A 14,301-nucleotide genomic window follows, 5' to 3' on the forward strand; every position below is an offset into this window, starting at 1 on the left:
ACTGCGCAACTTCAGCTTCTTCAGCATTACTGGTCAGGGCACAGACTTGGATTATGATATTGAATGGTTTACCTTGGAAACGAACAGAGATCATTCTCTCGTTTTTGAAATTGCATGCAAGTACTGCATTTTGGAATCTTTTGTTGACTATGACTGTTACTCCATTTCTTCTAAGGGATTCTTGCCCATAGTAGTGATATAATGGTCATCTGAGGTAAGTTCACCCATTCTAGTCCATTTTAGTTCGCTGATTCCTAAAATGTCAATGTTCACTCTTGCCATCTCCTGTTTGGCCTCTTCCAATTTGCCTTCATTCACGGACCTAACATTCCAGGTTCCTATGCAATATTGCTCTTTATAGCATCGAAATTTTCATCTATCACCAGTCACATCCACAACAGGCTGGTGTTTTTGCTTTGGCTCCGTCACTTCATTCTTTCTGGAGTTGTTTCTTTACTGATCTCCAGTAGGATATTGGGCACCTACCGACCTGGGGAGTTCATCTTTCAGTGTCCTATGTTTTTGCCTTTTCATACTGTTCATGGGGTTCTCAAGGCAAGACACTTAAGTGGCTTGCCATCCCCTGCTCCAGTGGACCACATTCTGTCAGAACTCTCCACTATGACCCGTCTGTCTTGGGTGACCCTACACAGCATGGCTCATACACATGGACATCACCAGATGGTCAACACCAAAATCAGACTGATTATATTTTTGCAGCCAAAGATGAAGAAGCTGTATAAAGTCAACAAAAACAAGACCAGGAGCTGACTGTGGCTCAGATCATGAACTCCTTATTGCCAAATTCAGACATAAATTGAAGAAAGGAGGGAAAACCACTAGAACTTTTAGGTATGATCTAAATCAAATCCTTTATGATTATGCAATGGAAGTGGGAAATAGATTTAAGGGACTAGATCTGATAGAGTGCCTGGACGGAGGTTCGTGACATTGTACAGGAGACACGGGGCAAGACCATCCCCACGAAAAAGAAGTGCAAAAAAACAAAATGGCTGTTTGAGGAGGCTTTATGAATAGCTGTGAAAAGAAAAGAAGCCAAAAGCAAAGGAGAAAAGGAAAGATATACCCATTTGAATGCAGAGTTCCAAAGAATAGCAAGGAGAGATAAGAAAGCCTTCCTTAATGATCAGTGCAAAGAAATAGAGGAAAACAATAGAATGGGAAAGACTAGAGATCTCTTCAAAAAATTTAGAGATACCAAGGGAACATTTCATGCAAAGATGGGTACAATAAATGGCAGAAATTGTATGGACTTAATAGAAGCAGAAGATATTAAGAAGAGGTAGCAAGGATACACAGAACTATACAAAAAAGATCTTCATGACCCAGATGATCACGATGGTGTGATCACTCACCTAGAGCCAGACATCCTGGAATGTGAAGTCACGTGAGCCTTAGGACGCATCAGTAAGAACAATGCCAGTGGAGGTGATGGAATTCCAGTTGAGCTATTTCAAATCCTAAGAGATGATGCTGTGAAAGTGCTGCACTCAATATGCCAGCAAATCTGGAAAACTCAGCAGTGGCCACAGGACTTGAAAAGGTCAGTTTTCATTCCAATCCCAAGGAAAGGCATTGCCAGAGAATGTTCAAGCTACCGCACAATCACACTCATCTTACATGCTAGTAAAGTAATGCTCAAAATTCTCCAAGACACGCTTCAACAATATGGGAACCATGAACTTCCAGATTTCAAGCAGGATTTAAAAAAGTCAGAGGAACCAGAGCTCCAATTGCCAACATCCTCTGAATCATTGAAAAAGCAAGAGAGTTCCAGAAAAACATCTATTTCTGCTTTATTGACTATGCCAAAGCCTTTGACTGTATGGATCACAATAAACTGTGGAAAATTCTGAAAGAGATGGGAATACTAGACTACCTGACCTGCCTCTTGAGAAATCTGTCTGCAGGTCAGAAAGCAACAGTTAGAACTGGACATAGAACAACATACTGGTTCCAAATAGGAAAAGGAGTATGTCAAGGCTGTATATTGCCACCCTGCTTATTTAACTTATAATGCAGAGCACATAATGAGAAATGCTGGGCTGGATGAAGCACAAGCTGGAATCAAGATTTCTGGGAGAAATATCAATAACATCAGATATACAGATGACAGCATCCTTATGGCAGAAAGTGAAGAAGAACTAAATTGCCTCTTAATGAAAGTGAAAGAGGAGAGTGCAAAAGTTGGCTTAAAGCTCAACATTCAGAAAACTAAGATCATGGCATCCAGTCCCATCATTTCATGCAAATAGATGGGGAAACAGTGGAAACAGTGGCAGACTTTATTTTTTGGGGCTCCCAAATCACTGCAGATTGTGATTGCAGCCATGAAAATAAAAGACACTTACTCCTTGGAAGGAAAGTTATGACCAACCTAGACAGAAAGCAGAGATATTACTTTGCCAACAAAGGTCTGTCCATTGAAGGCTTTGGTTTATCTAGTAGTCATGTATGGATGCAAGAGTTGGACTATAAAGAAAGGTGAGTGCCAAAGAATTGATGCTTTTGAACTGTGGTGTTGGAGAAGACTCTTGAGAGTCCCTTGGACAGCAAGGAGATCCAACCAGTCCATCCTAAAGCAGGTCAGTCCTGAGTGTTCATTGGAAGGACTGATATTGAAGCAGAAACTGTAACACTTTGGCTACCTGATGCGAAGAGCTGACTCATTGGAAAAGACCCTGTTTCTGGGAAAGATTGAGGGTGGGAGGAGAAGGGGACGACAGAGGATGAGATGGTTGGATGGCATCACCGACTCAATGGACATGAGTCTGATGAAATTCCAGGAGTTGGTGATGGACAGGGAGGCCTAGCGTGCTGCAGCACACGGGGTCACAAATAGTCGGACATGACTGAGCTACTGAACTGAACTGAATCAACTTATCTAACCCCAAAGCGAGAATCATACTCACCTTCTTAACTACCTAAAGATTTTCAGTTAGACACATTTTAACGTCATAATTATATTGGAGTGTAATTTTTTTTTTTGGAGTGTAATTTTTTAAATGAACAAATATTCTGCATCTTATGTGAAAAAATCATTGTTAGATTTCTTAATGAAAGTCAATATTCTTCATAAAATAACTTCCTTTTAGATACTATTATCCACAAACCATCTTATTCTCCTGATGAATTAATGTTCCCTTTCATCAAAGAACACACTATGCATTCCATCACATCAAAAAAATTTCTATAATGAAAGGGAATAGATGTTTTGGCTTTATAATGAGATAGATTCATATTCCTAAACATATAGCAATGTGATCTCTCTGAATCTCAGTTTCCTCAAAGTTCAAGTGTGGGAACTCTACTAGGTTTCATGGTCTGTGAATAATCCATTATGGCTTGTGGACCCTCTGAGTCTGAGGTTCTGAAAATAATGTAAAGATGAATACAATATCAGTGTAGGCCATTGGACTTCCAAGATTCTACTGTCTGGAAACAAACTGATACAATCAGCAGCTAACACATGTTTTAAAGAATAAGTTAAACATTTGAGGATGAAAACACAACAATTACAAAAATAGATACTACAGTGGACAATTACTCAGCTAAATGAAAGAATGAAATATCAATACACACAACATCAGTGAATCTCAAATGCACTATGTCAAATGAAAGGAGTCACCCATGTGGAAATATATGTGTTATGAGTCCATTTTATGATTAGACAATGCAAATATATTATGAGCAACAGAAAAAAAATCGATATTTGCCAGGGATCAGGGGTTGGAGTAAAGAGATTGAAGGCAAAAGAAATCAAGAGGACATTTTGGAGTGACAGAAATGTTTTATATCCTGATTGTGATAGTGGTTAAATGCCTATATATCTTTGTCATAACTCATGGAATTTTAATCACTAAAATTGCTGAGTTTAATCACACTTCAATAATTAAAAAATTCAAATTAACACCAAAAAATTTATTGTAGTTTTCTGGGTAATAACATGGTCACTAACTTGAACGCAGATTTTCTCCTTTAGAGGGAGTGAAAGAAATGTTATAGCTCGAATGTCCATAATTACCCCTCAAAATCTGGTAGGCCCGTTTTAGTATTTTCCTCACCTGAGTACTGTATCTATTTCCATGATAGAAGGAGGGAGACTAGTCAGAGTTATTGTAATAGGCAAATGAGAGATTATGAGGGTCTTATATAGGGCAGGGTTGATATGGAAAGAAATGCTTTCATTCAAAAAATATATACTGAAGTAAAATTGACAGAAATTTTCTGTATTCTTGGGTGGAAGTGTGGTACAGTAAGAAGTGTGAGATAAATTGCTCATTTCTGCCTTCATCTACTTTGTAGGAAGTGATAATGTCTATCAAGTTGGAGGAGGGGAAAAAGAGAATTTGAAGAGTAAGACTGTTCTATTTTAGCTTTACTATCTTTGAGGATTAAGGGGTTATGTAGAACTTTCCAGTAACAACTTCCATGTATCAGTCTGAATGTCACAGTAAAGGTCAAAGATAAGAACAGAAATTTCTGATTATATGAGTAAGGTTTAATCTTCAGAGTGATGTAGAGAACATGTAGAGAGAAAAGATGACAAAGATGGGTCTCTGGGTGAGACCAATATAAACCTGGCAGAAAGAGAACGTGGGCTCCATAAAGACAAAGAAGAAATTGTTGATGAGGTAAGAATGCATCAGGAGAAGTTGATGTCCAGGGGATAGAGATTTTGACCATATTAGGTGAAATTGGGCAAGATGGCAGAGTAGAAACATCCTGAGTTTATCTTCTCTCATGGACACGCCAAAATTACAACTATTCCTAGAACACCTTTAGATGAAAAAAGACCAGAACCTACCGGAAAAAAATCTTCTACAACAAAAGATATAAAGAAGGAACCACAATGAGATGAGTAGGAGGGGCAGAATGGCAGTATAATCAAGACCTATGCCCATGGGTAATGTGTGCGCTTTGGCGCTCAGTTGTGTCTGACTCTGTGGCCCCATAGAGCATCTTCCATGGGTAACCAACCCACAGACAGGAGAATAATGGAAATTTCAGAGGTTCTCCTCAACCAGCAGGGGCCTAAGGCCAACATGAGGTGTCCCAGACCAGGGGTCCTGCCAGGAAAGACCAGTTCCTAGAATATTTGGCTTTGAAAGCCAGAAGGGCTTTCATGGGAAATAGACTCTGCTTTTAAGGGCACACACAAATCTCACATGCAACAGGACCCAGGGTAGGGGCAGTAATTTGAAAGGAGCCTGGGTCAGACCTAACTGTTAATCATGGAGAGTCTACTATAGAGGCAAGAGACAATTGGAGCTCACCACTGAGGACAAAGACACTGACAGCAGCCATTTAAGGAGCTTATTCTACCACATGGACACTAGAGCTGGCAATCAACATTTTGGAATCCTCCCTCTAGCTTGTTAATTAGTCTCAAGACCCAGCCCCACCCATGCCACTAGCCTGTGGGCACCAGTACGAGGATGCTTCAGGCCAAGCAAATAATGGGATGGAGACATATCTCCACCCATTAGTAGACAAGCTGCCCTAAAATCCCCAAACTCACAGCTTACCCTGGAGATAGCCCCACCCACTGAAGCACCAGGATCAGGTATCACATGCCAGTGTACAGGCACTAGATCTGGGACCCCCAGGGCCCTGCAGCCAGAGACTAGAGAAACAGTTCCATCCATCAATGGGCAGAGATCAGTACCAGAATCTATGACCCAACTCACAGGTGACCTGCTCTAGCTTTGGGACCAGCCTCACCCACAAGCAAGCAGATACTAGTCCCAGAAAAGACTCTTAGTTTATAAACTTTTATCCAGACTCATTAAAAAAAAGGGTGGGACCCAATCAATAAAATCAAAAGTGAAAAAGTAAGTTACAACTGAACACAGAAATACTGAGGATCATAAGACATTATTACAAATAACTGTACATCAATATGGAGAAGGCAATGGCAACCCACTCCAGTACTCTGGCCTGGAAAATCCCACAGACGGAGGAACCTGGTAGGCTGTAGTCCATGGGGTCTGGAAGAGTCAGACACGACTCAGCAACTTCACTTTCACTTTTCACTTTCATGCATTGGAGAAGGAAATGGCAACCCACTCCGGTGTTCTTGCCTGGAGAATCCCAGGGAAGGGGGAGCCTGGTGGGCTGCCGTCTATGGGGTCACACAGAGTCGGACATGACTGAAGCGACTTAGCAGTACATCAATATAATTGACAACCTAGAAGAAATGGACAATTTCCAAACAATATAGTCTCCCAAGACTGAACCAGGAAGGAATAAAAACATGAACATATCAATTGCCAATAATGAAACTGAATAATTAAGAAAAAAACAACTCTCAACAAACAAAAGTCCAGGACCAGATGGCCTCACAGGTGAATCCTATCAAACATTTAGAGAAGAGTCAACACCTATCTTCTCAAACTATTCCAAAAAATTTCAGAGGAAGCAATGCTTTCAAACTCATTCTATGATGCCAGCATCACCCTGATACAAAATCAGACAAATATATTATAAGAAAAGAATATTATATGCCAATATCACTGATAAACACACTTGCAAAAATCCTCAACAAAATATTATTAACCCAAACTGAGCAACACTTTAAAAAATAAATCATACACCATGATCAAGTAGAAATTATCCCAGGAATGCAAGTATGGCTTGGCATACACACACACACACACACACACACTCAATGGATGTTATACACCTCATTAACAATTTGAAGAATAAAAGCCATATGATCACCTCAATAGACACAGAAAAAACTTCTGACAAAATTCAAGATCCATTTATGATAAAATCTCTCCATAAAACGGGTATAGAGTGCACGTACTCCAACATAATAAAGACCATATATGATAACCCAACAGCTAATATCATACTCAACAGTGAAAAGCTGAAAGCATTTTCTCCAAGATCAGAAATAAGACAAGGAGGACCACTCTTGCCGTTTTTATTCAACATAGTATTCGAAGTGCTAGCCACAACATTCAGACAAGAAGAAAGGAATCCAAGTTGCCAAGGAAGAAATAAAACTGTTACTGTTACAGATGAAATATATTATACAGATGAAATCCTGAACATGCCACCAGAAAACTACTAGGTTTCATTAATGAATTCAGTAAATTTGCAAGATACAAAATTTATATAGAGTAATATGTTGCATTTCTATACACCAATAAACTACTACAAAGAGAAATTAAGGGGAAAACTCCATTTATAACTGCATAAAAAAATACTTAGTTATGGTTCCAGCACTGTAACCATCTCCTAATGGTTTCTGTAGCTGGATCCAGCACCGGAAGAGGCTCCCCAGCCGTAACTCTAGTACAGTTACCTTCCGGCCAGACCGTCCATGTCCAGGGAGTAATTCAGACACCACAGCCATCCGTTATTCAGTCACCACAAATACAAACTGTTCAGGTAGCAACCATTGCAGAAACAGATGAGTCTGCAGAATCAGAAGGTGTAATTGACTCTCATAAGCGTAGAGAAATCCTTTCACGAAGACCCTCTTACAGAAAAATACTGAATGAACTTTCCTCTGATGTGCCTGGTGTACCCAAGATTGAAGAAGAAAAATCAGAGGAAGAAGGAACACCGCCTAACATCGCTGCTATGGCAGTGCCGACTAGCATATATCAGACTAGCACGGGGCAATACATTGCTATAGCCCAAGGTGGAGCAATCCAGATTTCTAACCCAGGATCTGATGGTGTTCAGGGACTGCAGGCATTAACAATGACAAATTCAGGAGCTCCTCCGCCAGGTGCGACAATTGTGCAGTACGCAGCACAGTCAGCAGATGGCACACAGCAGTTCTTTGTCCCAGGCAGCCAGGTGGTGGTTCAAGATGAGGAAACTGAACTTGCCCCAAGTCACATGGCTGCCGCCACTGGCGACATGCCGACTTACCAGATCCGAGCTCCGACTACTGCTTTGCCACAGGGGGTGGTGATGGCTGCCTCCCCCGGAAGCCTGCACAGTCCCCAGCAGCTGGCAGAGGAGGCAACACGCAAACGGGAGCTGAGGCTAATGAAAAACAGGGAAGCTGCTAAAGAATGTCGACGTCGAAAGAAAGAATATGTCAAGTGTCTGGAGAGTCGAGTCGCGGTGCTGGAAGTTCAAAACAAGAAGCTTATAGAGGAACTGGAAACCTTGAAAGACATTTGCTCTCCCAAAACAGATTAGTAGAAATATTTAACTATGAACTGATTACAACCTGTACAGTTGCTTTTGAAGGCAATACAATATATAGCCGGCAAGAATTATGGCTTTTTTTTTTCTCCTTTGTATCATTCAGCGTATTTTCTAATCTCTAACATTCCCAAACTGCTTCACTGTACGTAGTTAACTCTTAGCTGTAACTTCAATTTTTTTTAAAAGAGACAAACTGTAAAAAAAAGTCTGTAACAGATTCTTAAAATGCAATATTTGTAAGACTTTTTCCAATGCCACATATTTACAGTTCCCAATCTCTGTGCCATGAATAGTGTCCTATGCAATAAAAATTTTTTGCAGATCTTTAAAAATCATTTTAGGAAAGGGTGATCAAAGATAAATGCATCCAGCAGTACAATAAAAATAAACCACAAAAAAATACCTCAGGAGAGAATGGAAAGAAAGAAGGAATGGAAAGAATCTAGTGACATGCCTATGTGAAAATAATAGCCTATAAATGAATTTATGGCATTTGCAGATTTTTATATTGGTTGCTTTGTAAAGAAAATATTGTATTGCTGTCCTTGAATGCCAGAGTTGACAACAGTTTTTAATAGAACCATGTTGGTTACAAAAAAAAAAAAAAATAGTTATAAACTTTGCTTAAGTGGTAAAAAATCTATACGCTGAAAAGTAGAAGACGCTGGTGAAAGAAAGTGAATACAACACAATTAGATGGAAATACATTGTATTCATGAATTGGAAGAGTTAATATTGTGACAGTGACCATACTATCCAACACAATCTATATATTCAATACAATCCTTAATCAAAATACCAACGGCACTTTTCACAGAACTGGAACAAAAACAAATAATTTTAAAACTTTTATGAAAATACAGAAGACTCCAAATACTCAAAATAATCTTGAAAGCTGGAGGTACCACACTCCCTGACTTCAGTCTATGTGACAAATCTACCGGAATCAAAACAGTATTGTACTGGCACAAATACAGAGACACATAGATCACAGGAACAGAAAAGAGAGCTCAGATATAAACCCATGTACTTAAGGTCAGTTAGTCTACAACAAAGAAGGCAAGAATAGACAGTGGACTAAAGACAGTCTCTTCATAAGTGGTGCTGGGAAAACAGGACAGCTACATGTAAAAAAAGTATGTTTCTTCCTCCCTCACTCCATGTACAAAAATAGACTCAAAATGGATTAAAGACCTAAATGTAAGATCAGAAACCATAAAACTCCTAGAAGACAACATATGCATAGCAGTCTGACATAAATCATAGCAACATTTTTTCACCGTTTCCTAAGGCAAATGGGGGAAAAAAAAAATAAACAAATTAAACAGATATAATTAAACTGAAAAGTTTTGGCACAGTAAAGGAAACCACTGACAAAATGACAAGATAATCTATTGAATAGGAAAAAACATTTGCAAATCATATGACCAATAAGGGGCTAATATCCAAAATATAGAGAGCTCATACAATGTTTCATACATGAACCGTATGAAAAGGCAAAACAAAGGATATTGTAAGATGAGCTCCCCAGGTCGGTAGGTGCCCAATATGCTACTGGAGATCACTGCAGAAGTAACTCCAAAAAGAATAAAGAGATGGAGCCAATGCAAAAATAATACCTAGTTGTGGATGTGACTGGTGATAGGAGTAAAGTCTGATGCTGTAAAGAGCAGTGCTGCAGAGGAACATGCAATGTTAGGTCCATGAATCAAGGCAAATTGAAAATGGTCAAACAGGAGATGGCAAGAGTGACCATTGACATTTTAGGAATCAGCAAACTAAAATAGGCTGGAATGGGTGAATTTAACTCAGATGACCATTATATCTACTACTGTGGGCAAGAATCCCTTAGAAATGGAGTAACCATTGTCAACAAGAAAGTACGAAATGGAGTAGTTTTATGTAATTTCATAAATGACAGAATGGTCACTGTTCATTTTCAAGGCAAACCATTCAATATCACAGTAATCCAAGTCTATGCCCCAACCAGTAATGCTGAAGAAGCTGAAGTTGAACGGTTCTGTGAAGACCTACAAGACCTTTTAGAACTAACACCCCAAAAAGATGTTCTTTTCAATATAGGGGACTGGAATGCAAAAGTGGGATATCAAGAAACACCTGGAGTAACAGGCAAATTTGGCCTTGGAATACAGAATGAAGCAGAGCAAAGGCTCATAGAGTTTTGCCAAGAGAACACACTGGTCATAGCAAACACCCTCTTCCAACAACACAAGAGAAGACTCTACACATGGACATCACCAGATGGTCAACACTGAAATCAGGTTGATTATATTCTTTGCAGCCAAAGATGGAGAAGCTCTACTGAGTCAGCAAAAACAAGACCAGGAGCTGACTGTGGCTCAGATCATGAACTCCTTATTGCCAAACTCAGACTTAAATTGAAGATGTAGGGAAAACCACTGGACCATTTGGGTATGACCTAAATCAAATCCCTTAGAATTATACAGTGGAAGTGAGAAATAGTTTCAAGGAATTAGACCTGATAGACAGAGTGCCTAAAGAACTATGGACAGAGGTTCATGACATTGTACTGAAGGCAGTGATTAAGACAATCCCCAAGAAAAAGAAATGCAAAAAGGCAAAATGGTTGTCTGAGGAGGACTTACAAATAGCTGAGAAGAGAAGAGAAGCTCAAGGAGTAAAGGAAAGATATACCCATTTGAATGCAGAGTTCCAAAGAATAGCAAGGAGAGATAAGAAAGCCTTCCTCAATGATTAGTGCAAAGAAATAGAGGAAAACAATAGAATGGGAAAGACTAGAGATCCCTTCAAGAAAATAAGAGACACTAAGGGACCATTTCATGCAAAGATGGGAACAACAAAGGACAGAGAAATGGCATGGACCTAACAGAAGCAGAAGATATTAAGAAGAGGTGGCAAGAATACACAGAAGAAGTATACAAAAAAGATCTTCACGACCCAGATGATCATGATGTTGTGATCACTCACCTAGAGCCAGACATCTTGGAATGTAAAGTCAAGTGTGCCTTAGGAAGCGTCACTATGAACAAAGCTAGTGGAAGTGATGGAATTCCAGCTGAACTATTTCAAATCCTAAATGATGACGCTGTTACAGTGCTGCACTCAGTATGCCAGCAAACTTGGAAAACTTAGCAGTGGCCACAGGACTGGAAAATATAAGTTTTCATTCCAATCCCAAAGAAAGGCAATGCCAAAGAATGCTCAAACTATTGCACAATTTCACTCATCTCACATGCAGAGGAACCAGAGATCAAATTGCAACATCCGTTGGATCATCGAAAAAGCAAGAGTTCCAGAAAAACATCTATTTCTGCTTTATTGACTTCCAAAGCCTTTGACTGTGTGAATCACAATAAACTGTGGAAAATTCTTAAAGAGAGGTGAACACCAGACCACCTTACCTGCCTCCTGAGAAATCTGTATGCAGGTCAAGAAGCAACAGTTAGAACTGGACGTGGAACAGCAGACTGGTTTCAAATTGGTAAAGGAGTACGTTAAGGCTGTATATTGTCACCCTACTTATTTAACTTATATGCAGAGTACATCATGGGAAATGCCAGGCTGGATGAAGCACAAGCTGGAATCAAGATTGCTGGGAGAAATATCAATAACCTCAGATGACACCACACTTATGGCAGAAAGTGAAGAAGAACTAAAGAGACTGTTGATAAAAGTTAAAACTCAACATTCAGAAAACTAACATCATGGCATCTGGTCCCATCACTTCATGGCAAATAGATAGGAAAACAATGGAAACAGTGACAGACTTTTTTTTTTTTTTTGGCTTCCAAAATCACTGCATATGGTGATTGCAGCCATGAAATTAAAGGACACTTGCTCCTTGAAAGAAAAGTTATAATCAACCCAGACAGCATATTAAAAGCAGAGACCTTACTTTGGTGACAAAAGTCCATCTAGTCAAAGCTATAGTTTTTCTAGTAGTCATGTATGGATGTGAGAGTTGGACTATAAAGAAAGCTGAGCACAAAAGAATTGATGATTTTGAATTGCAGTGTTGGAGAAGACTCTTGAGAGTTCCTTGGACAGCAAGGAGATACAACTGGTCCATCCTAAAGGAAATCAGTCCTGAGTGTTCATTGGAAGGACTGATGCTGAAGCTAAAACTCCAATACTTTGGCCACATGATGCAAAGAACTGACTCATTTGAAAAGACCCTGGTGCTGGGAAAGATTGAAGGCAGGAGAAGTGGATGACAGGATCAGATGGTTGGATGGCATCACTGGTTCAAAGGACATGTGTTTGAGTAGACTCTGGGAGTTGGCGATGGAGAGGGAGGCCTGGTGTGCTGTAGTCCATAGGGTTGCACAGAGTTGGACACAACTGAGTGACTGAACTACTACTACATACAACTCAGTATTAAAAAAAAAAAAAAAAACAGATTAAGAAGTGGGCAGATGACCTGAATAGTTATTTTTCCAAAGAAATATATACAGGTACCCAATATGCATATCAAAAGATGCTCAACATCACTAGTCAGAAAAATGCAAATCAAAACTACAATGAGATACCACCTCACACCTGTCAGAATGTCTATCATCAAAAAGAACACAAATAAAAAATATTGGTGAGGACGTGAAGAAAATCCTTGTACACTGCTGGTGGGAATATTCATCAGTGTAGCATCTGTGGTAAATAGTATGACTTTTCCTCAAAAACCTAAAAATAGAACTACCATATTACCCAGAAATTCTAATCCTGGATATCTATCTGAATTAAATGAAGTCACTAATCTGAAAAAATACATACACCCCAGGGTTCACAGCAGCATTATTTAAAATTGCCAAGCTAAGGAAGCACACTAAGTGTGCATCAACAGATGAATGGGACTTCCCTGGTTGGCATAATGAATGGAAATCCACCTTCCAATGCAGGAGACATGATCCCTAGTCCAGGAAGATTCCACGTGTTGTGGAGCAACTAAGCTCGTGTACCACAACTATTTAGCCTGCGCTCTAGGGCCTGAAAGCTGCAACCACTGAGCCTGTGTGCCACAACTACTGAAGCCTGCATGCCTAGGGATTGCACTCCACAATAAGAGAAGCTACCACAATGAGAAACCCATGCAATGCAATGAAGAGTAGCCCTTGTCCATTGCAACTAGAGAAAGCCCATGCAAAGCAACAAAGATCGAGTGCAGCCAAAAATAAATAATAAAATTTAAATAATTATAAAAGAAATTTAAAAATAATAAATGGATAAACAAGTTGTGGTATATACATGGAATATTATTCAGCCATAAAAAGAATGTAACTTTGCCATTTGCAACAAAATGGATGGAACTGGAGAGGGGTTATACTTAGTAAATCAGAGAAAGACAAATACTCTGTTTTAGAACTTAAATGTGGAATCTAAAAAACAAAACAAACTGATGATTATACCAAAAAAGAAATAGCCTCACAATAGAGAACAAACTGATCAGAGGGGAGAGCGACAATGTAAGGGACAAGATAGGGGTGACAGCTTAAGAGATACAAACTATTTTATGTATAAAATAAGCTATAAGAATATATCATACAGCATAGGGAATATAGCTAATATTTTACCATAACTATAAATAGAGAATAATCTATAAAAGTTTCAATCACTATTTTGTTTACTTGAAATAATTTAATATTATAAATCAACTATTCTTCATTTTAAAAAAATGTATTAGGTCAACTCCTATAAAAAACATATTTCAATCCCAGTTGTTTGTGTTCATACCACAATTTTTTTCTGGGTCATGTAAGGAACATGAAGATCTGTAGCAGTTATTCAAGGCTAAAGGCATCTTCCATCTTCTAGTTCTATTTTCCTTTAGGACACTCAGAAGATACACAGAAACAAGATCATGGATAATGTCATGCCTTTAATAATCTTGCCCAGGAAATGACACATATATCTCCTATCACATTTATTGGGGTGGGTTAGTCAAAGTAACCTCACCTAGAAACAAGGGAGATGGGAAATTTAGTCTAGCTCTCTGACAGATAATGATGAACACTAAAATTTTCTAGCTAAAGCAACCAGAGTTCAATACTTAACTAGTGTAGCAGATATATCCAGTGAGGAGAAGACTTGAAAAAGGAATTATAGGAA

At 39.1% G+C, this 14,301-nt stretch overlaps 1 protein-coding gene across 1 annotated transcript; it reads left to right on the plus strand.

The window, feature by feature from the left end:
• Positions 1–7,272: 7,272 nt before the first annotated feature.
• Positions 7,273–8,456, plus strand: LOC122674779 (cAMP-responsive element modulator-like). Its single transcript, XM_043873331.1, has one exon. It carries the CDS (start codon positions 7,273–7,275, stop codon positions 8,188–8,190), a length of 918 nt encoding a protein of 305 aa, XP_043729266.1. The 3' UTR covers positions 8,191–8,456.
• Positions 8,457–14,301: the final 5,845 nt, after the last annotated feature.

The sequence above is a fragment of the Cervus elaphus genome, chromosome 18, assembly GCF_910594005.1.
Source record: "Cervus elaphus chromosome 18, mCerEla1.1, whole genome shotgun sequence".
NCBI lineage: Eukaryota > Metazoa > Chordata > Mammalia > Artiodactyla > Cervidae > Cervus > Cervus elaphus.

Bases quoted from the DNA above. Each gene is read 5' to 3' on its own strand.
- LOC122674779 (XM_043873331.1), top strand. From the start codon at position 7,273: ATGGTTTCTGTAGCTGGATCCAGCACCGGAAGAGGCTCCCCAGCCGTA.